This window comes from Centropristis striata, chromosome 11, assembly GCF_030273125.1.
Source record: "Centropristis striata isolate RG_2023a ecotype Rhode Island chromosome 11, C.striata_1.0, whole genome shotgun sequence".
NCBI classification, from domain to species: domain Eukaryota; kingdom Metazoa; phylum Chordata; class Actinopteri; order Perciformes; family Serranidae; genus Centropristis; species Centropristis striata.
The window spans coordinates 23,802,594-23,827,949 of record NC_081527.1 but is presented as its reverse complement, the minus strand read 5'-3'; the positions used below and the strand labels follow the sequence as shown (position 1 = coordinate 23,827,949).

The window sequence follows — 25,356 nt, the reverse complement described above, 5'->3', positions numbered from 1 at the left end:
AAATAACTTAACCACCCCAACAAAACTGCTCAGATATTTGCAACATTCCCCAAAATGGTCTTATGGTATAATATGCATTTAAATTATATGTAGAAATAATCTGAATATTTTCTAGCAGTATACACTACTGGTCAAAAGTTTTAGAACACACCAACTTTTCCAGAATTTAATTGAAAATGATGCAGTTTAATGTCTCAGTGTACTCTGAAATTAATGCACATTTGCAACATTTAAAATTCTTTATTAAGCATGATAGTGTTTTGAAAGTAAAAAAAAGATTCAAAATCACATTTTATGTTGGACTAAAGGACAAAAAAAGACACAAAATCACAAAAAAAGACACCAAAAGACACAAAATGACCAAAAAAAATACACAAAATGACCAAAAAAAGACACAAAATGACTTACAAAGACATGAAAAGAATTCAAAAATGGACAGTTTTGGTTAAGCTTACCTTTTTTTATTTACCTCTGGCAGTTCACCACTTACCTTTGTACCCTTTCAAGCTGTTCATTTGACTTGAACTGCTTGAATTTCAATAAAAAACTGGAAAAATTGGAGTGTTCTAAAACTTTTGACCGGTAGTGTATATCAGATCGCCCACCTCTGTGTGCCCAAGTCATGTTGGAAACATTATTTACAAAATAAATATTTGCTCTTACAGGTTCTGGCACACACATTTTTTTTCTAGCCGTGTCTCTGGTTGATTTAGGACGACTGCATATTTGTGTTGTTACATATTTGTCATCAACAGTTTGCTTTTTGCAAACAGACAAACAACAGAGCTGAGATACCTGCTGTTGTATCTTGTCAGCCATTGTGTGTTTTCATTGCAGCCATCTGCTGGATGGATGATTGTGTTGCATCACTTTAGATGGTTTTTTAACAACAAATTTCCCAATGTGGATCAAGCTTCTACCCACAGAGATGCAGTAGAATACTTGCAGACGCTGAGCAAGACAAAATTGAGGAGTTAAACAATGAAATGGACTTAGAATTTGAATTTGTTGGTTGAAAACATAAGTCTTGGCTTTACATAAACATGGCTTCAACAGATGTTTTTAAGCATAGGAGTTAACATGCAAACTCTGCAACTTGTAGTAGTATACTAGTGAATCATTAACTAGTACAGTAGTAGTTTTATGGTCATGTAATATTTCTTTTTCTTAATGAGGTTCACAATGGAGATAAACATTTGGCTTTATTGTATTTTGATCTTCTGTCAGGAGCTGGTGTTTGCAGTCTTGAATTTACCATTTTATTACTGGCAAATCCATCTTTCTATTCAAACTGAATGTGATCGTTTTGTGAATGAAACACCCACTTCTTATTTTGTTCAGTTTGCATTAGGGCTGGGCGATATGGCCCTAAAAGAATATCACGATATTTCAGGCTATTTTTGCGATAACGATATTCATGACGATATTACCGAATACTTAAAAATATGTCGAAAATATGATTTTTTTTTAGTCTGTATAAATAAATAAAAATCTTAAATGTAGTATGAAGTGCAAATCTCAACAGTTGCCAAATACAAAAAAAAATGTACTCTTGAGTATGAGAAAATAATAAAAATAGCCATTTAGGGCTTCCGGGGGCATATTTCAATGACATTTTATAAAGGAAAATAAAGGTTCTTGTATGTTTAATTTAAGGCATCTTATTTTGACAGTCTTCTTGTAAGTTCTGTGGTGGTTTCTGTTAACATACTGTGCTCTTATTTTGAAAGCTGCATGTGTTTAGCGACAGAGAGTAAGTAGCTTTTTGTGATTAAAACAACTTTAATTGTTAGCTAGTGTTAGCTCGTGGCTAACAAAATGCATAATGCAGCAGTGTGTTTGGAGGGCAGCTCGGTATATTTAGTTGTGTAAGTGTCAACCTTACGCCACTACATCAAGAAGTAGGAATGTTGCCAATATCATGATATGCATTTTTTTTAACCATATAAAAAATATACCGATATTATCGTGAACGATACGATATGGCACACCCCTAGTTTGCATGTTACAATTGTTGCGTTCAGCTAGTGTAAATTGTAAAAATGACATATAGACTTAGAATGGAGGAAAATGTCTTTTTGACTAAATGGGAGATGGGACACGGTTGGGAATACTTGAAATGTATCTTATTCATATTCTTTCCTCTTATATCTGTATACAGTGTCATTTAATAATGGACGCATGTAGCCATGACTGTTGTACTTTCTTTCTTTTTGTTGTTCTCTTTTCAGTTGTATCTGATTTTTTTTTTTCAACCGCTTCACCCATAGGATGTAATACATGGATCTATATGTATACTTTGATGTTTACATGTGGAGCTGAAAAATTTCAATAAAAATTAAAGTTTAAAAAAAATTAAATACAAATTTAACAAGTGCAACATTGAAGAAAGTTTGGTAACACTTTACAATAACCATAATTTATAAATGGTAAACAGATAGTTTATTAATGTTTAATCATCACTTATAAAGCCTATATAAGCCATTTAGAATGGTAAATACATAATTTATTCATGTTTAACTAACTTCATCATTTATAAATGGCAAATATATGGTATATTAATGGAAGTTTATAGTTACTTTACCATTAACAAACACTTAAATTATAATGAATAGTTTATTAATAGTTTTAGTTGCACTCATTATAACATTTTTAATACTATATTAAATATGTAAATGCTTTTAAATTGGTTCATACACCTTTAAGAAATTGGTTTAAAACATTTAACAATTAAATATGTATAGCACTTTGTAAATGGTTAATAATAGCTTTATAAACCATCTATAAACATCACTTTGTTGGTTATTGTAAAGTGTTACCGAACGTTTCAGCTCTTACATAATTCGCATGATAAGCTCCCAATAGTTTGATGTAGCAGTTATTTAAGTGGCTATCAGAGAACATTTTTGTGGCTAGCCTCCTTTCTAGACTCTACTTTTTGTATCATATCATCATGCCAACCACCTGGATTATTAGAAGAAACATACCTGGTGTCAGCCTCTGCCTGCTTTGACTGCCATTGATTTCCCACACTGATTATGTATAATAGAGAAGTGCTTTGTAAAGGAACATGAAGCAGAGAAAGTAGCAGCTCTGTAACTAAATAACCATGACCTGTTTTTATTTCTCACTTTCCATGAGCCTTTGTGAGGAAGAGTTTAAGGGACTGAAATCATGTTTTGTTAATATCCTCACATGTGTTGGTATCATGTGTTGATAGTGCTCAACCCCCAAAAATGCTTGATTTTCAATATAATCTGTTGCTCCATCTACCCAATTACTCATGTTAAACAAAAATTAGGGCCGGGGCTCAATTAAAAAAATTAATCTAATTAATTAGAGGCTTTGTAATGAATTAATCGAAATTAATCGCATTTTAATCGCATATAAATATTTGACCTGAGAACAGTGAGAAGTAATTTTTCTCACATGTATTTTTAGTATACCATTGAATAATGACTGAATACATAAGTTTAAGCAACAAAAATATTGTTTATTTTTGTTCAAGTCCAACAGACCAGTGCAATTATTGCCATTAAATGTAGCAATAGCATATTTAGAAATATAGTACATTTCATAAATCCAGGTAGCCTATAGGTAGGTAGACCTTCTGTAAACTAGAATACTTTGGTTTTTGAAGTAAAACACAATCCATGCTAGCTAGCACACTAGCCGCTAGCTGCTATATGTTTAGCATTGAGGTGATACTTGAGGCTGGATGTGCTGCTATGGTGATATGTGAATTCCTTGTTGCCTAGCAACACAACCATGCTCTTATGGACGCTTCCATCCGTTGGTTTTTAGTAACTAAATGTCCCATCATCCACGGGGCCAACCAAAGCGTCTCATCAGCTTCTTCCTTCATGTTCACTGTGGTTTGTTGTTGTCTCAACTCATCAACGCTAGTTGGTGCTCCAGTATAATCGGTCCTCCTGAAACTCATCCAGTGAGAAACGTTCCGCAGTGCAAAAATAAGTGCGATTAAAATGCGTCCATTTTTTTAACACATGCTTTTTTGTGTCATTAATTAATCTTAATTAACGCGTTAAAGTCCCGGCCCTAACAAAAACATTTGAAATGAAACAATCCCGTTGTCACATTTCATGCCATCACACTTGGTTAGCCTGGGTGTGGATGTTGCTGTTTGTATAATGTAAGCAGCTCTTTTCAGACTTGTTTGTTCTAGTGTTGACAGACATTTTTCGTCTTTTAATGCTCATTTCTTTTTGTTCGTTATAGTCCTTTGCTGTCCCTTACATTGAATTGTGGATCTTTTCTGACTAAATTATCACCTTCAAGTGCCTTACTATGAGGCTGCTACTAATGCTATTTCTTTAATTTGCAGATCATTGATAAATTGCTCAGTCGATAGTGAAAAACTATGCATCACATTTTTCCGGAGCCAAGGTCGACTTCTTCAAATATCTTGTTTTGTCTGACCTCCACTCCAAAAACAATCCTGAAAATATTTAATTTATGTCGGCAAAAAAAAGCTGCAAATCACCACGCAGTATGACATACCGATATTTGAAATATTTAATTTCCAAAGATTAAAAGCAGCAAATCTTCACATTTACAAAGCTTCAACCATCAAATATTTGTCATTTTCTAATCTTCTAATGGTTTCAGCACTTCACAGCAACACTATCCATAAACTTCAACAGTAATCTTGTTGATAGTTAAACCAATAGAAACAGTGAAGTTGAATTAAGGTTGAATCTTTCAGGTTTCACAACAGCTGCCACTTTAAGAAAAGTTCTAAACAAACAATAGACGTTCTCCTGTCACCGAGACCTAGACGTAGAATTACTTCCAAACAGAGCAGAGCCCTAACACTTTGTCTACACCTTTTATTAGTGTGTTTCCCTCCTAATACGGGGGTAGCGGCTGGAGGTAATCACAGCTTGTCTTTGGAAGTTTGCATGTGTGTAGCAGGTGGAGAATGTTTTACATTTTTGGCTTTATTGAGGTCGATGGTGAAAGATTTACACCAGGATTCGTACAAAGTCTTGAAAGTTACAAGTGTTTGATTCCTAAGGTAAGTTTTCATGGTTGGGAATGTAGTTGAATTTGAATGTACATTATTTTCAACATATTCTGGTGTTTCATCTGCACAGTAACTCATGCAAAATATATACACTACTGGTCAAAAGTTTTAGAACACACCAACTTTTCCAGAATTTAATTGAAAATGATGCAGTTTAATGTCTCAGTGTACTTTGAAATTAATGCACATTTGCAACATTTAAAATTCTTTATTGAGCATGATAGTGTTTTGAAAGTAAAAAAAGATTCAAAATCACATTTTATGTTGGACTAAAGGACTAAAAAAAGACACAAAATGATTAAAAAAAGACACAAAATGACTAAAAAAAGACACAAAGTAACCAAAAAAAGACACAAAATGATTAAAAAAAGACACAAAATGACTAAAAAAAGACACAAAGTAACCAAAAAAAGACACAAAATGACTAAAAAAAAGTCACAAAATAACCAAAAAAAGACACAAAATGACTTACAAAGACATTAAAAAATTAAAAAATGGACAAAATAGCCCAAGACTCCATAGAGTTAAGTTGTTAACCCATTTCTTGTTCCCTGAAAAAGGCCTACTTGTATAATTCTGAAATGTACATTATTTTTCAGTTTTGGTTAAGCTTACCTTTTTTTATTTACCTCTGGCAGTTCACCACTTACCTTTGTACCCTTTCAAGCTGTTCATTTGACTTGAATTGCTTGAATTTCAATAAAAAACTGGAAAAATTGGGGTGTTCTAAAACTTTTGACCGGTAGTGTATAATATATATATATATTTTAATGTTTGACATGAAACAATCCAATTGTCACATTTGTTTGTGTCTTGACGTCCTGTGTTGATTCCTTTTTCGGAAAACTAGCAAACATTCAATAATAATGATAAAAACATACACCAAAAGGTACAATAAATAGACATTCTTTTATCAAATAGCTGAAGTTTTAAGTCTGATGTTGTCATGGAAAGACCCAAAATGAACTAAGTACTTGGACTTACTTATTGCTATTTGATTATTATTTAAACAGCATTTTTATAGAATTTTTCCATCTGCTTCCAGTTTTCATCTGTGACAATTAGATTAATGGGATAAATAAACCAAATACTTATGGCATGCCTACCTCCCTCTGAAATATATTATGCACTTATACACACCATTTAAAACGGAGCTGTTGGTGTTGAGCTGCATTATGGGTAATGTAGGCGCCCTGTATGGAATAATAAAAATGATGGTAACCCTGGTTCTGCTGTTTTTAGTTTTTTTTTTGGGGGGGGATTTTACATTTTAATAAAACAAACAAACAATACTGTTCCATCCAAGAAACTGGCAAATATAGTTGAAAAGTAAAGATAAACAAACAAAGGAAAAACAAAAAAAGATGGGTTGTGATAAAAGAATAGATAAAATGATAAAATAAATAACAATAATAAAAATAAGTAAATTAATAAACAAATAAAAAAATAGATGAAGAAAATCAATAAGAAATAACAAATACCTAACTTATTATATATACATATACATATTGAATTTAAAAAAAATTGTAGTAAAAAAACATAGATAACAAAAAATAAGTAAATACAATTAAAGGGAAAACAAACAAACAAACAAACAAACAAAGGCTCAGCTTATTTCAGTACTCAATTCACAGTCTAGTTTTTAGTTTTAAACTGTACACCATGAGTCAGTGTGGTGTTATAAGAGTGTAATTATGTGTAATTATTTGTTGTTGCTCACTTCCTGTTTTGAGCTGAAATGTACATTTTACTTTTATTAGAATAATAGGAGCCATAAATAAATATAATAAGTGCAGCCATGGACTTCTTGTGATTGCTACAAGGAAGAAAAACTGCTCAACCGATTGTAGACAGACGACCACTAGGGCTTTAATTTGTTTGGCAAAGGTTGCCTGCATATATTATATCTGCCAGATAAACCACAGTTAAATAACTCCAGTTTCATTCTGTTTCCTCACGTCATTGGTGACTGAGCAGAAACTGTGCAAACATGTGAATCCAGCTTCTATTTCTGCAATGGGCGTGTCTGGATTTTAAAACATCACCGTGGTTGTCAATGCCGTATTTTCCATTACTTAATCCCAGTTTAGTAGCTTTCATTATAGTAAAAGAAAGAAAACATCCAGTCATAAAACCCTTATTTTTTAAAACTATTTTTAGAAAGGTTGCATCAGGACCTGTGTTTCCTCTGAGCTGATGGTTTGGTGCTCTGCCTGTCATCATCCATCACACAGACCAAACAATATGTTGTTGCAGTCATCAGTCATCACTGCGTCTTGTCCTCGGAGGTGGAGGTGAAATAAATGGGTCGGATTTTACAAAGTGCCCGGGAAGTTTCTGATGTCTCTCAGCAAGTTAACCGAGAACTGGCTGAAATAATTAAGAGTTATATTATGCTAATTTTTTAGATTCATGCTTGTTTTAATGATGAAAAACATTTTTTTATGATGCAAGCATGCAAAGGACTTATATTAGGATTTATATAAAACAATTGTTTCTTCAATATACTTCAACAAATATTCATAAATGTGCTTTTAAACCACATCAAAACATTATTATCATAGGAGGCATTGTCTGCAGTAAAGTTAGATTTTTTTTAGTGTTAAACTAAACCGGGTGATTGTGTTTACACCCATGGTTCCAGTGTGAACAGGAACTGCTAGTAGCAAATGCAGTCATAGGCAAAATAGCCACAGTATAATGCTGCCATTAGCCTACAGCCAATGGCAGCATTATACTTCATGTTTGAATCACCCAAAGCATCAGGGATGCAACTGAACACGGTAAAATAACGAGAAAATAGTCAAAATAAATACAAAAAGAAAAAACTTTTTTCAAAAAAAGCCCTGCCCGCAAGCTAATGTCCCATCACTGTTGTGTGTCCACTCACGCTCTCACACTGTTGTAACTGAAGCCGGGGTTAAACTGCAGCAATAGCCGCGAGGTCTGCTTATTATAAGCTACTTTGGGTTTCCTTTTTTTGAAAAGTAGCTTTTAAATATTGGCACTTGCGTTTTCTGGGCTCGTTCCAAAAGTGCAGTCACTGTTTTGGTCTTCTTCTGCTCCCAAACCCAGGAGAGACCTGAAGCGTGATGATTGTGACCTGGACCATGGCATCCCTACAAAGCATAGTGGGAACTTAAGTGAAAAAAAAATTCTTCACAAAATCCATAAAAAACGCCATTTTCCTTCTATTACATCCTATCTGGATAAGTTCTTGTATCTCTGAAACATTGACATTAACTTATTTGTGTTTGCATATCCAGAGGGATAAATAGACGGCAAATAACTGTATGTGAAAACAATGTTTTTTTTAATCAAAAGAGACCTTGAATGATTATTTTGTACGTCAGTGGTATTTACTTGCATACCAAATATTGTATATTCTGGAGTAGCCGTTGTAATCTGGGGCAGAAAACATGGCATGTCTCTCTAAGGAATGTAGTGACTGGAGCCTCTTTCATGCATCGTTCCAGGTAAATAACTGGGATAACCTTTCAGCCACTGTTACTGATTTGAGCTGTTCACATGTCATGCCAATGCTTGAATGGAGAGATTGTTCAGCTTTAAGACATGGGTCTTCTGCCTCATTATCACTTCCTTTTTTTGACATCCATTACAGCATGTCTAACTGTTCCCGACAGCTGTCTATCAATTTCAACTTTTGTTCAGACTGAGAGGAGCTTACTTATTTGTGAATGTGTCCAGTTTCCAGCCATTGTTAAAATTAGGAGCTTGTTTGCAAATGTTACGAGGACTTAAGGGTGCATATTGGTGGTACAGATTTCACTGAATATGGATCCATGTTACCATTCACACATGGCATGATGCAGGAAATGTTACTGAACATTTCTGAACTGTGTGTGTGTCAAATGCCTGTACATTCAGGAAGTAAAAATGAAGCAAAAATAACAGCGGGTTCAACGTGACCTGCAAGGAGGAAACACTATTAATGTTAAATGTGGTTGTCACGATACTAAAATTTTCAACTCGATACCGATACTCAGGAAAATATTCGATACTCTATACTAGGGGTGTCAAACTCTGGCCCGCAGTGTAATTTTATTTGGCCCGCGAGGCAATACCAAATTATTATATAATTATTGTACTATAAAAGCTGACCCGCCGGTATTATACGGCACATTTACCGCTAATACTAGATTTATTATTGTTATTTTATTTTTAAATGTATTAACCTGTTGAAAAACTTTATTTTGATATATAAATCAGAAGGATGCAAATAGAAAAGAGGCATACGATTTTTATTTAATTTTTATTTAATAAATGAATGACATTGATGTGCTTTTTATTTGAAATTTGATTTTGCATGTCTGCACTATGTAGTTATATATTGTATGTTTATAAGCGTTGCTGGTTCCATATTTAATGTTAAAGCAAAACATGTTTGGCATATATTAAAAGGTTTATTTGTTCAATGTTGGCCCGCGATTTTATTCAAGTTTTAAATTTTGGCCCATTGTGTATTTGAGTTTGACACCCCTATACCATTTTCGATAGCACAAGGATAAAAACAAAGTGTAACAGAAATATTTATATTAACAAGAAAAATGCAATATGTGAAAATGAACAGAACCACAGGTTAAATATTTATAATAAAAAGCAGTTGTGCAAAAAGAAACTGCAACTATGATAACAAGCTTCAGATACTCGATACTTTTGAAAATGAGTATCGTGTCTGGATGCAACGTTTTAGAATGGATACTTTTGACAACCCTAATGCTAAGATGTGTTTTCTGTGGCTGACCTCCTTGTGTGGGTGACCCTGTATCCTCTCACGCTTCCCAAATCATTTGCACAGGCTGTATAGGTTATGATTCTGCCAGGGTGCTGCACAACCCTGCTGGTTTGATTGATGGTAGCACATGTGACACTTCTGCAGAGACTGTCAGGGCTAAATGCAGTCACCAGGGTGGGATAGTACACCAGGCTCCAGCCAAATAGTGTAAATTCTGGCAGTGCCTCGTCTACCAGCAACTCAATCAACTGTGGCTTAGATTTCTGGTTCCTTCTTAAGGAAAGACACGAATGGATAGACTAAAGTTTTGTGCTTGTAGTCGCTGTATAAGACACATTAAAAATGTACTTTTGTAGTATTTGGCACAAACACAATGGGATGAAGAGGAAAGTGTTCAGATTCTGGATCTGCACACTCACTAGCAGCGATTGCAGTTTACAGCTGCTGCTTCAGGACAGAGGAAATGCAGGAAATTGAGCTTCGAAAGTGAATCTTTGTCTCATAAAACAAGCACAGGGATGCGTCTTCCTGTTTCCCTGATGGGTTTCAATCAACCTCTTCAAATAGGAAAGAATGTGGAACTAAGGAAATGGGTGAGAAGTAAGCGGATGGCCTTCAGGCGGAGAACAAGTTATTTTTCCTGAGCGCTCCAAAATTAGGAAATGGAAAGAGCCCGCTGTCTTTTTTCCACTGTCATTTACACACGCTCAAGATTGGAAAGAAGATTGGCAGTGAAAAAAAGGAAGGGGGCAAACTCCAGTGGGCTAATGCTGCGGGCTGTAGGTCTCATTAAGAGCCGGAAATAGTGGTGGGAAAAGTGGTCAGAGAAGCACAATACTGCTCCCAGGGTGGAATACACACTGTTCACAATGTCATTATGAGACATAAGAATGTATAATATAGGCAAGGCAAGTTTATTTGTATAGCACAATTCAACACAAGGTAATTCAAAGTGCTTTACATACACATTAAAAACAGCAAGACACAATTGAAAACAGTAAAAACAGTCAATTAAAACAGTGAAGATACAGCAGGATAAAAAAAAAGTCAAACATTGTGTAGTTAAAAAGTAAGGGCAGTAGAGTAGAGCAGATAAGTGTTAAAGTAATATATAATATTTAGTTATATATTATATATAGTTATATATAATATTATGTAGAAGTCTTGCCTCTACACTCTTTAATGTTTTTTTCAGAAGCCCAGTTTATCTTTATAAATGCACATTTAAATTGCTTATAGACTTGTCACTGTCTGTATTCTGCATGGCTTTCAGTGTTTGGAACCTGCAAAATGACCAAAGGAAGTACTGGTGAAATGTTAACCACATGCAAATTGTCAGAATTAAGATGGAAGAGATTGTTGTTAAGGCTGCACACGTTCTGCCAGATGGTAGAAGATGATTAAAATTGCACAATCATTAATAATGGATTACTTAATTTGGAAAATATTAAAACATTTAACTTAGCTTAGAGCAACTAGTAGCTCTTAACAGAAATGGGAATAAGACATTACAGGCTCATAGAAGTCACTTTTTCTAGGAAAGTCATAGTTTTAGATCCAGTTCATCCACTTCTTTTATCTAAGTAATCATCTAGTTAAGCCCAATATCAAACTGGTGCGATAGTAACACGAGCCATGTGGCGCTACCAAACCCATGTGTTTTCCAGCTCATTCTTTATTCACACACATGCGCTCACACAGAGACGAGCCATACACCATATGCTTTGCACATATGTGGCAGAAACGGAGCAGAAATCGAGCATGACCTATTTATATCCTTGTGTGTAAAATCAAATCTGTTCTGGACAAAAGAGTGCATGGAAAAGAGGACTCCAGCTGGGATCAGAGCGTCATCTCATTTGGGAACATTACTGTAGCAACCAAGCCGCAATATAGTTAAGGGCTTTTGCAGGTATAAAAATGCTTTGTTTGTGTATGTAGCAGAATAGAAATCTATAATAAGTTTCATTGTTTGTCAGTGACCCAGCACTGAAGAAACACAGGACTCTTAAATAGCTCGTCTCCCTGTGCAGCTGCTTATATTATGTCTGACTAATATTTAACATTGTGACATAGCTAATTATTGCACAGTTCTTCACATAACACAGTTCACGGCACATGTGGCATGAAAGATTTGCAGTGTTAAAGTCAAATTAGGTGCCTTGTCTTTTTTAATTTTTATCTGCACCTCTGTTCACCTTATGTGCCCTCTGCACACATTACATTACAAGAGTCTCCCTTTTAAATACATACATATGCTTTATGCTAAACCTATGCAGTTTTGGGGAAAAATGCAAGATAAATATGTTTTTGCCTATTCTAAAAATGCTATATTTTATTATTGGTGCATATTGGGATCCCTAAACAGTCTCGGAATTGCATAAATTGGGCATGACTGGAAAGCTGAGACTTTTGAGGTTTCATGAGCCCAAATGTCAATTTTCTAACTTGACCTCACTGTATAAAATGACCTGTTTCGACCTCCTAGAATAATCAAAGCCTCATGGAACTTTACAACAAAACGCTACACACTAATGGCATTCAGAGATTGACAAGAATTGGATTTCTGAGCAAAAGTGTTTGCTGTCTAATGTCAGAAAAATGCAGCTTTGCAGAACTCTCCAAAATGTTGTAATAGTAAAATAGTTTTCAAAACAACATGGATTGTTTAAAATGTCCTAATGTGATATTCTGAAGGAATTATTGACCATTTTTAAAAACTCTCGAATATTAAAAAAAAAATGCACCAAATGGTTTTGACCCATAATAATGTTCTAATACACTTCCACAATTCACTTGTAGAAATGTATACATTTTATCACAGCTTCATAAGAGAAATCATCAGGTTTGCAGCTTTCAGATGATGTTCACCACTTATGTGTTGCATCAGCTGTTGACCTGCTATCCCCCCTTAAAGACCCCCTGTCCCTCATCCCTACCCCTCTAAAAAAGCGGGGCAGAATGGAAAGGAACACAAGAGTTAATCCACCTTTTGCTTTTTCCCCCCTGATCTGTATTTGATTACATCGCCCACACCCTTTGCACATTATTTTTGTTATTAAACTTTTTATTTGAGGAAAAACAAAACAGCACATACATGTTGCTTACATCTTGTAAACATGTCAAGTCTTTTCATCAAAACATAAAAAGAAAGAAATGTTTTTAAAAAATAAAAATAAACAACATAATATATATATTTAAACTCTATCACAATACTCTTACAAAGACATACTCATACCTAAATTGATAGGCAACTTGAAAATCAAAAAAAAAATAATGATAATGATGATAATTCGAAAATCATAATAACAGCCTTAATAATAGTGAGTTTATCTGCCCCATGTAAACCTTCCTTCATCCATGTTTTCTTCTGCAAACAGGACCTTATCATGGGGTGATAACATTGATGACAAGAGCAACATCAACTCAAATGATAATACTTTTGCACATTATTTGAGACTTTTATCTTGACTACCTGCTTTTGTTTGAGAAAATCCAGTGACATGTCCAGTGACTTGTTGTCATTTTCAGTCAACACAAAAAATGCTGTTGCTTGTAGAAATATCCCAATGCGAGCTCTCATTTTCTGTGATTTATAATAACTGAATCAGCAGCAGTTTGATCTCAATTTTGTGTCCATTTTCCCATCATTCTCTTCATGGATGCAGACGGGACGCTTGCAAGCTTTGTGGAATGATGATGTCCCCTTTTATAATCAAGCCTGCAAAGCTCTGATTGGTCAATTATTCCTCCATGTAGTGGAAACAGTCAGTGAACACACCAGACCTATTTACATTGGTGAATAATCCAATTTGGAAAAAAGGCTATTTTTGCATTCCTCTTGCATTGGAAAGTATTTGTCGCCATAAATCTAATTATACACCCTTTCTTGATACCTTTGCTTACCATTGGAGCTTGTGTAGGTTTCAATGTCATTTTAAACTGAGAGAAACTGAAAAGGTTATACTTCATCGCCTTCAACCACTTCTGTTGATGCTCATTAGTCTAACGGTGCAGGAAATGGTGCTCAGGACGAAGCATTTTACTGTAGTTGTAATGCATTTGACTCCTGATTGCTCAGCACTCATCTGGCCCTCTGTCCCCTTCAGCTGTGTAGGTGCCAGAGAGGGAAGATGAGCCTCAGGTCTGCAGACAGACTGAGATGTCTAAATTCAGCTGTTTTTGTTTTCTCCCCTGAAGGACTCTTTGCATGTCTGCCGTCTCTGTCTTTGTCTGCTTCTGCTGTGAACTCGCCTCCGTCAGACAGGCAGAGCAATAAACCCAACGCTACACTGGCTGCCCCGCCATGACACCGACAATAACTCGTCTCCGTCCGCGGTTCATGATGAATCACATATTCTCGTCTCCTCCCAAAATACACCCTCGATCAGGGAAACTGATATCCTCCTCCTCCTCCTCTGCCAAGGAAGGGAACATTTAAAAAATTTCGAAAGGTCAAGCGGTGTCCAGAACGTACACATCCGGTGATGTCAGCAACAGTTTCTATGGCAGCCGGCTCAGACAGGAGTGGGAGTTTTTCATTAGTGTGAGGCTGGATTATTAGCAGAGGGCGGGGGTGTGTGTGTCTGTCTGGCCAGACACATCCCGAATGGTGTTGTAGTGCAGAGTTTGTGAAAAAGGACCCAGGAACAATGCCTTTTGCTGCTCGTCTTCTATCAAGTCAGTCTTATCTTCCTAACTCTTTCCTTTGATCTGCCTTCCTTTTGTTTCTGTGACACATTCTATATTTAAGTGCTTCTTGAATAAAGAGCAGGTTTTCCCAGCCTTTCTTTCGCCTCAGCAACTCTGCTCGTTAGCAGAATAATCTATTAAAACAAAGGCTCAAGAGGGCTGATTTAATTTGAGCGATGCCTCAGGCTTGATTGGAGCATGTGGATCACTGGAGCAGGCTTCGTTTGAGCCCAGGTGTGCAGCTCAACACTCCCTTTACGGCTCCAGAGTTTCTGCCCGAGAATGACTCAGTGCAACAGCGACTAAACAAAAGCAGAGACGGCTGCTCAACAGGAGCAAGACAGCCAGTCAGCTTCTGCAACGTCAGCCTATAGCCCACCGGGGCAGCACAGCCTCTGTGCTGTCATCACATTTGTTGAATCAACCCAGCAGCCAGCTCGCAGCGGAGGGGCTAGACGGAGCGTGGCAGCGCCTGTGATTTGACGGGGATGACTTAGAGAGGTGCGGTGGTGGCAGCTCTCCATGCAGGAGCCCAGGTTGTGACTTAAGGTGTACAATGTTGTTCAGGAGTCTCCCTCTGGCTGCCCGTGGAGATACTTAGGCTCCGTTTATGTGTGCTAATCATGGATTGGATGCAGTGGAGCCTTATATCGGCACCGTCAGGAAGCGCCTGGCCCGCTTTGCCTCCGGACTTCAATGAGACGCTGGCTCTGACCACGGCTCTGGGTTACAGTCTGTTAGCCTGTGAGACGTGCATGCTGAACTGCTGCTTTGATCCTGTGAGTATGTCCAGCGGGCAGCAGGGCTTTATGGGCCTGGTCCCTGTCAGCTTGTACCAGTGTCTCCGCTGTTTGAAGTGCTTACTGTCACATGTTGTTTGTTTGTTTGAGGAGTCTTGTTGGCAGATGATTGATGACTGCCTATGGAAGGATTTCCGTTGCTCAAGTCAGAAAATTCATGACTAGGGTTGTCACGATACTAAAAAATGTTTAAAAGCTTGATAAGTCGACTTTTCTCTGCTTCATTCTGGGACTTCAAGAGAGAAAATAACACTTTTCAATCACCAACATTTTTTAAATGTCATTCAGCAGACGCTTTTGTCCAAAGTGACTTACAATAAGTGCATTCAACCTGATGGTACTAAACATAGACCATAGGAATCAAGTAAGTACACAACTTTAAGAGCTAACTGTCATTGCTACAGGAGTGCTATATGTTAAAGAAGAAAAGAAGAGAAAAGAATAAGAGCTTTTTTTTTATTTATTTATTTATTTTTTTTAATATCTGTTAGGTGACCATGACTTAACCGAGGTATTGTTGGAAGAGATAGGTCTTCAGCCTGCGGCGGGAGATGTACAGGCTGTCTGAGGTCCTGATGTCGGTAGGGAGCTCGTTCCACCATTTGGGAGCCAAGACAGAGAAAAGTCTGGAGGAGGTTTTGAGGCGAATTGACCCACGCAGGGTGGGAGTCGCCAGTACATTTATGTAAACTTATTAACTCTATGCTTATGTATACTGACACTGTGTCAATTAACGTAATATGGGCATACTACGTGCCTGATTTATTTATTTATTTACGTTGTTTATAATCATTAATGTGACATCAGCCTTTAATTGCTAGCTGCGGCTAATGGCTAATGATAACACGACCAACATTAATGCGAGCCACCGGCCACGATGACATCAGTAATAGGTACGTTTGAAACGAAAGGTCTGGGGGTATCGATACTTTTGAAAATGAGTATCGTATCTGGATACAACGTTTTAGTATCGATACTTTTTTGAGTATCAATACTTTTGACAACCCTATTCATGACATTTGCGGACTGTTCTGTAGTTTATATTAACATCATTATCAGGGGAAAACAAATCTTGCCATTCAGCCAAACTGCTTACAAATTCCTGCTCCTCACTCACTCGGAGCAGTGCTCATTTCTGTTTTGTGATAAAAAGGAGAGTGATAAATATAAGCTTATTTACTTTTGCAAAGATTCAATCGGATTAAAAAGTTACATGTGTCTTATCTGTCCTTTTACGATAAACTCAGCAGAGAGGAAAATTACTTGGATGGTAATTTAAACTTTCAGTGTAGAAGATGCTGCAATAATGGTTTTCTTTATTATGTTGTCTGTCATAAATCTGTCATGTAAGAGTAGTTCTGCAAGATGTTATTAGTTGTTAAATATTAATAAGCTACTGTTTGGCTTTATGGCTTCTGCAAGACACTTCATTCTAACAGGCTTTATTGTCAAACAGGCAAATATTACTTGGGAGTACAATGTTGCATGTCTATAATATTTGTGAAGAACTTTAATTCAGCTTGCTTAGTAAAGTCAGCGAAATGGTTTAACTACTGGCAAAATGTACAATGGTCTTGGTCTACAGTATAACTTGTGATATCCCATAATTGTGATATTCAACTGTCGTGAATCTTTCAGCCCCAGTATCATGTTGAACTTTAAATAACTAAAAAAAATTGTAGTATCGCTTCATTTGGTCACAATTTTGATACAGAATATTTTGTTATTGTGCAACTTTGAATACAAAATTGTTGGGAAGTTGTCTAAATATAAATCAAGCAGATGTATGCATTGAAAACTGTGTAGAAAGATTATATATTTTATGTTCCATCTCATACACTTTTGGTTTCTGTAAATGTACTCTTTGAATTCTGCATTTGATGCATTCTGTTTTTACTTACATTTTACACATTTTCCATTTTTCGGGGGGATTTCTTTACCCTGCTGCTTGATGTTAGCCTAGCTCTTTTTCTATTTTTCTCAGCCACTTTTAACTACCTGGCTATACAAGTGTTTCAACTTTCTGTTGAGTGTAAAAATATTTTATATTACATTTTTGCATGGTTACCAATACTCCAAAAAATCCTAAACCTAAATTACAAAAAGTCTGTGGACTTCCGATTTCATGATTTTAATGAAAAATCCCGGACATAGAGTTGGTAAAATGTTTTTATTTTTCAACACTCGATGTGCATACATCTCTGACCAAACTCTGTTCTCTTAACAGGAATCCGCCAAGGTTTCAGACCTCAACCCCAATGCGAAAGCATGGGCCAACCACATGTTTAGCCTGGACACCAGCGGGAGTGCTGACACCACAACTGCTGCCCTGCAGCCATGGAAGGAAGGCTGCGATAGTTTGGCCGACCCCGGCCCAGAAGGTCAGCCAGAAATTTGGGATGCAAAATGTGTTGAACAATTCTATATTTAGCATCTGTTATTTTGCCTATTATAACAAAATAAACTAAAGGCACATGCACTGCATCTACAGTGCACGTATCAATCAATCAATCAAACTTTATTTATATAGCGCTTTTCATACATATAAATGCAACTCAAAGTGTTTTACAAAAGCCATCAGCCCGTCCAAACGTATAAAACACCCACAAACAGTATGACCGAGGTAAACAGGACAGGAAGACAGGGTATGAAGAGAGAGAAATACAGCACATGTGAGGAGAGGAAAGTATGTCCCCGGTGGAAATTAGGCTTTAATCTAAAACACAAAGATGTAAATGAAGATATGCATGAGGATTAGAAAGCTGAAGGTCTGTCACACAGCTAGATTCTTGTCAGAAAGGAAGCATCCATGGCATTGTAGTGACATGATGGAGGATTTCGGCTGGCTGTATCTGAGTTGCTACGGTTGCTAAAGGCAAGCCTGCCTCTGTCCATTCTTGTCACTTTTGTCGTCACGCCGAGACGCCTCTTAAATCATTCATACTCAATTAAGTATGAGCTATGAATATTCCAACCACAGTCACCGTTCCCTCCACACAAATGACCATAATCACTCACTTTAATGTGGCCAGCCAAGTATAGCCAATGCAGAGGCAACAAGGATATGGTGGCGAAACAGAGATTATTGATTAGTCTGTGTTTGACTGTGATTGACGTCCCGGCCTGTTTCAACTCCTACGTCTGTGAGGACATTTATGGAAAATTCATTGCACAAGACTGGAGACTTAATACATTCTGCCCATTCATGTCGTTTTTTTTACCACGACAGACTTACTGTGAATCTACCACAAACGTCTTTTCCCCTCCTCCGTAACCACTCATTGTCACTCTAGCTATATGTGTAGGAAATAACAGCGCTCTCTGCAGCATTTATAAGCCTCTATAGCAGGGGTGGGCATTTAATTTTCCCAAGGGGCCACATGCGATACTGTGGAGGTTGCGGAGGGCCAGACCAATACCCTGAACTAAATTCTGCTCAAGATTTATTTCATCGCTTTATGAAAGGCAGTAAATTTTCTGGTTTTGAGCTGCTACTGGTAAGAATACATGTTAAGATGAGAGACGAGCAACTCAAATATAGCAGTGAAAATAGTAAAAACTCCAGTCATTATCTCACTTTTCCATTTATTTTAAACACAACATGCATTACGTTATGCAGTAATCCTGCAATAAATGAACTTTATGCAAAAAACAATAAGTGTTTTTCACAAGGTAACAAGGTAACTCGGTGTTTTTTGTGGAACGCATTTTTGTGCAGGGGAGTACGCATACAAGCACATACATAAACCGCCTTCAAAATAAAAGCACTGCGCCTGTATTGATTTCTAATTTCTGGGTAACCTCACGCGGGCCGGACAAGAACAGCCAAAGGGCCGGATGTGGCCCTCGGGCCGCCTAATGCGCACCCCTGCTCTATAGTATGGCTGAAATGTATACAGTTACATATCCAAGTCAGCCAACACACTCTAAATGCATCTCTGTCCATAACATATTCTGCACTCATATTTTGCCACATTCACAGTTAGCTATACAAGCAAGAGAGTTATGTTTCTGAGAAGCATCTAGAGCAGCTATTCTCAACCTTGGGGTCGGGACCCCAATTGGGGTCGCAAGATGATTTCTGGGGGTCGCCAAATCATTTTGGAAGTCAGCTCTGTCTCCACTGTGTTAAAGTGTTCATGTGTTAATGTGTTTTAGTCTTTTTGGTCACTTAATGTCTTTTTTTTTTGTCATTTTGTGTGTTATTTGGTCATTTTGTGTCCTTTTTTGATCATTTTGTGGTCAATTTGTGTCTTTTTGGTCATTTTTTTCCTTTTTTTGGTCATTTTGTGTCTTGTTTTAGTCATTTTGTGTCTTGTTTTAGTTAATTTTGTTTCTTTTTTGGGTCATTTTGTGTCTTTTTTTGGGTCATTTTGTGTCCTTTTTTGGTCATTTTGTGTCATTTTTGGTAATTTTGTGTCTTTTCTGGTCATTTGGTGTCATTTTTGGTCATTTTTTGTTGTTTCTTTTTTGGGTGATCTGAACTGTGCGTTTGAGATTGTGTTCAGTGAGCGGGGGTCGCGGACAACATGCATGTTAAATTGGCGGTCTCGACTCAAAAAGGTTGAGAACTACTGATCTAGAGTACTCTGGGCACCGAGTAGCCTTTAGTTCTTCCTTGCCTCAAACTACATCACTGTCATGTCAAATGTTGGTGCTGGATTCAGGAAGAAGAGCAGATTTTGCAGCTGCAAAGTGACTCCGTTTTCTCGGTTAAATAAAGCAAGCACACGTATTATGCTTATGTTTGTGTGGGCACTTACTAAAACAGAAAAAAAGATGAATATTCATGCCAAGCCAGCTGCCAAATATAGTTTCAGGTATTAATGGGCTTTTTTCCATTGCACAGGTACATGCTCAGATATAATTTATAGGTGCTTTGATTTTCAAAGGCACCACTTTTAGTCTAACTGTCTGAGATTTCCTATCCTAATCACTTTATTAACATTTATTCTCCCCTTGATTGTCAAAGGCTATGAAGCCAGTGAAGACAAGGCTTTCAAGGAGCCCCTACTAACCGACCCAGATGAGCCTCCACCGGAGCCAGTAATGCTGGCCGAGCCGGCCACCCCGGCCTCCGTCACCCTGGAGTGCTCCGAGCCAGCGTACACAGAATACCCCGAGTCTGGGCAACCAGGGCGCACAGGTGGGCTGACTGGTGATTGGTTGTGTGTCAGAGCAGTGCTGTTATGTGGGCTGGTTGCAGATCAGTGGAGTTATCCAGGAGTCGACAAGGCCTGGAGACTTCCTGACAACATTGTGTTAGATCAGGGATTCCCAAAGTGTGGTGCGTGGACCCCCAGGGGTGCATGAGCTGCCGCTAGGGGGTGCGCGAGATGAAAAATGTAATGGCGGTCTGATAATTACACAATTACATTTCCTGCTGTTCATTTGACTTGAACTGCTTGAATTTTAATAAAAAACTGGAAAAATTGGGGTGTTCTAAAACTTTTGACCGGTAGTGTAGCTAGATGAAAATTTAAACAAAACAAATACAAAGGTGTAGAACATCTATAGGGATTTTTTGAGCTTGGTCTTAAAAGTATTTAAAGAGGAACATGATTCTGTTAGATGTTTTATGTCATTCCACAGCACCACACCTTGATAAACAAATGAGAATTTGGCAACAGAGGTCCTACAGAAAGGAATATGTAAATCATTCTTTCTTCTTGTAAGATGTGCATGATAATGAGAATTAAACTCAAAGTAACTATGAAAAAAGTTAGGTAAAGATGCAGGAAGGCAAATTACTTTATTCATAAGAACCCCTGTTTGATACTTATTGACCTCATAAATTGTAAGTAGTTGCAATTGTTGAAATAATGGTTTAGTTGGGGCTAAATAAGAAGAGTTAGTGGCAATTCTTACAAAGGGTTTCTGAAATCTATGAATTGCCTGTAAATAAGATGTCAGGGACAATCATTTCTATTGTTTGATTTATTACCTGGAGGCTCTTGGGCATCAGTTGTTAGAACCAATTGCATTAATTCCAATAAAACAGATTTTTATTTTTTAGTCAGAGTATATATGGCTGCGAAAGTAAAAACAGAACTCTGTTTTAAACTCTTAGAAGTTTTTAGGCATTCAAAATGGGATTTTAATCATTTTAACCAAGTAGGGCTGCACCAAATGTAATATGTAACATTCAAAGCTTCTAAGGATGTTTTATTTGTTTTTTATTATTACTCTATAAATGTTTTTATTTTTTTATTATATAAAAGAATCCTCAATTTGATAGCGATTTATTGGATTGAATTGGTTGGTCTTTTTTTGTTGTTGCCGTTTTTCATTATTATAATTATAATATAATTAGTCAACAAGTACGAAAATGAAAACTTTATTATCCACTGAGTGGAAATTCATCTTTGGTTTCACCATAGACATGTCTCAAAACAAACAGAATAAATAGTAAAAAAATAAATATATATATATATATATATATATATATATATATATATATATATATATATATATATATATATATATATATATATATATATATATATATATATATATATATATATATATATATATATATATATATATATATATATATATATATATATATAAATATAAATAACTGTTCTGGACTGCAGTGAAAATATCTTTTAAAAGGCTAAATGCCAATAACAGGGATTGAAGTAAAATTGTAAGCAATGGGGGGAAAAAAACAATTATATTTTTTCATTAAAATGTGACTGTTGGACCATACAATCCTTGGATTTGTTGGAAATGTTTAGCTCACATGAGTCCGAAGCAATTCAACGCAGCCACTCCTGAAATCTTGTTCTACAAATAATATAATGCCAGTGTAGCTTAATCTTGATATGCAAATGTGCACAAATACTGGGTTTGAAGGAATGAATAGGCATGCAAAAAGAGTCTGCTCAGCATTCAAATGATAAAACTTATATAACTTGAATGTACTATTCAGTACAACAACTCACTGTTATTTAGTTGTTTTGGTTCCCAACTAAAGTGAATAATTACAGATACTGAAAGGTTAAACTCCTGTCGAGTGATTTTAGCAGGATTGTGTCTTTATTTTCTTACTGATTGGAGCAACACTGCATCCTGTTGTTGGGAGCTGTGCTCAGCCTCAAGCAGCAGGATTTATTGACTGGAGGCGTACAGTGACCGCTTAAGAGCTATTTGTTGTTTTATGTTTTATTTATCGCAGCATTAAAGTTTAATTGACCAGTACCAGACACTGTCCCCGACAAGACATTTATCTCTAAACGCCCTCTACCTGAAAGGAATTTCACCAGTAGAGCTGAATGGAGGGCTGCTGGTTAGAGAAATATTATAAAAAATTGTAGAAGTCTAGGGCCACGAATCGATCAGCTGCAGGTTAACCTGAAATCGGATTGTTCTGACAGTTTAAAAAGTTGCTTTTTAGAATAAAACAGAACAGCCAACATACGTTTTTATACAAACAAGAAGTAAATGCAATCAAATTACTAATGTTTTTATGGAATTTTAAACCCACGACGACTGATTTTCAAGCTTGTTGAGTCCACGTAACATCATTTACCGTTTATTTAAGTGAACATAAATACTGGATAACAACAGGAGGACCTTATTATTATTTTGTTTTTAAAGTCAAAGCTCCTTAAAGTGCACATTTAAATAAAAAAAAAATCTTAAATAAAAATACAAGTCAGCACTGTGTCCACTGTGTTAATGTGTTAATGTGTTTTAGTCTTTTTGGGTCATTTAATGTCTTTTTTTTTTGTCATTTTGTGTGTTTTTTGGTCATTTTGTGTCCTTTTTTGATCATTTTGTGGTCAATTTGTGTTAGTCATTTTGTGTCTTGTTTTAGTTTTTCTTTTTTGGGTCATTTTGTGTCTTTTTTTGGTCATTTTGTGTCTTTTTTGGTCAATGACTGATTTTCAAGCTTGTTTCCCCATTTATTTATTGATTATTGGGCATCATTTTTAGTCGGCGTGATACCCTCGATTTGAATGTGATTAATGTGATTTGTCTCGGATCTGGATGAATTCTCAGTAAACTTAACTTTGATTAAGTAAATTGACTAAAGAACAAACCTGGTTGAACATAAAACTACAGTAGTTGAGGTTGCGATGAGCGACTAACTGCTACACGTTTGTTTTTTTGGATGAATTAACAATTTCTGTGTAGTATTTCATCATCACCACCAACCTCCTGTCTTACATTTCACTGATCTGAATAATGTTTGGCTCTCAGGGTCAGGGCAGTGGTGGTTCTACACAGGGGCCTCCAGGGGCCCCTGTCCCTGTGAAGAAGCCCTTGGCCCCTGCTGTGGCCCCTGTGTCACATTAATAATAAAATGATCAATTTATAACAATGAACAATGGAACAATTCTAACTTTTTTTTGTTAAAACAATATCTCATTGTACACAAAAGGAACCCAGAATGTTACATTGTATAATAGTTTAACTCTATGGAGTCTTATTGGGCTATTTTGTCCATTTTTGAATCCTTTTCATGTCTTTATGTGTCTTTGTAAGTCATTTTGTGTCTTTTTTGGTCATTTGTGTCTTTTTGTCTTTTTTTGTTATTTTGTGTCTTTTTTGGTCATTTTGTGTATTTTTTGGTCATTTTTATGTCTTCTGTGGGTTTTTTTTTTTAGTTATTCTGTCTTCTCATTTTGTGTCTTTTTTGGTCATTTTGTGTCTTTTTTTGGTCATTTTGAGTCTCATTATTTAAATCAATGTATTTAGATATTCCAATTTACTTAAATGAGATGTTTAAATAAGCTAAAATAAAGATTTTGAATGCTTAAATATCATCTTTGCCATTTGTTAATGTGTTAATGTGCCCCTCTGATTAAACACTGGCCCCTCCTTGGCCCCCACAGTAAAAATGGTCTAGAACCGCCACTGGGTCAGGGGGATTATTTCAGGTGCTCTTTAATTTACAAAGCATTCCCCCTCTGTGTCAGCAGGCAGTGATCCCCAGCAAGAGAGTCCTCAGGAGGGCTTGAGGGAGCACCTGAAGAAGACCTTGGAGTTCTGTCTTTCCCGGTGAGTCCACATAACATCATTTACTGTTTATTTAAGTCAGGGGTGTCAAACTCAAATACACAATGGGTCAAAATTTAAAACTTGAATAAAATCGCAGGCCAACATTGAACAAATAAACCTTTTAATATATACCAAATATGTTTTGCTTTAACATTAAATATGGAACCAGCAACGCTTATAAACATACAATATATAACTAAATAGTGCAGACATGCAAAATCAAATTTCAAATAAAAAACACATAAATGTCATTAATTTATTAAATAAAAATTAAATAAAAATCGTATGCCTCTTTTCTATTTGCATCCTTCTGATTTAAATATCAAAATATAGTTTTTCAACAGGTTAATACATTTAAAAATAAAATAACAATAATAAATCTAGTATTAGCGGTACATGCGTCGTATAATACCGGCGGGTCAGCTTTTATAGTACAATAATAAGATAATAATTTAGTATTGCCTCGCGGGCCAAATAAAATTACACTGCGGGCCATATTTGGCCCGCGGGCCAGAGTTTGACACCCCTGCTTTAAGCGAACATAAATACTGGATAACAACAGGAGGACCTTATTTATTTATTTTTTTTAAAGTCAAAGCTCCTTAAAGTGCACATTTAAATAAAAAAAATATCTTAAATAAAAATACCCTATGAAATATAATCAGCTAATCTTTTTCTGGAATTTATACATTTATATGAGAAAAGAATAAAGAACATTACAGAAGAACTAAATATGACAAACCCTAGTAAAAGCAGCATTTATATCTAAAGAAAGAAAATAAATTTTAAATATATCGATATATGCGATATGGTCTAATTACATATCACATTTGAAAATATATCAATATATTTTTAAACATAGATATATCGCCCAGCCCTAGTTTAAGCTAATAGGGATTAAAAACCAAGACACTGACTAAATTATGTTGTCATCAGTTATTGTGTCTAATTAGTAGTGCTTTTCTTTGGATGATCAATATGATCAATATAAAAAGAAGACTGGATATATTGGTTGACAGATATTATTGGCTGATTTTGGCCTATTAAAGGCA

The 25,356-nt window shown here is 36.1% G+C and overlaps 1 protein-coding gene across 3 annotated transcripts in view; it reads left to right on the top strand.

Annotated features, from left to right (window-relative positions):
• LOC131981113 (la-related protein 4B-like) overlaps positions 1 to 25,356 on the top strand; it is a 67,543-nt gene that overhangs the window by 7,800 nt on the left and 34,387 nt on the right. For 2 of the 3 annotated variants that reach the window (XM_059345417.1, XM_059345415.1), the window contains exons 3-5: positions 17,523 to 17,676; positions 20,268 to 20,441; positions 24,223 to 24,304. In XM_059345417.1, coding sequence (XP_059201400.1) covers positions 17,523 to 17,676; positions 20,268 to 20,441; positions 24,223 to 24,304 — 410 coding nt within the window. The remainder of the gene's footprint in view (positions 1 to 17,522; positions 17,677 to 20,267; positions 20,442 to 24,222; positions 24,305 to 25,356) is intronic. The other variant, XM_059345416.1, reaches the window with a different exon arrangement.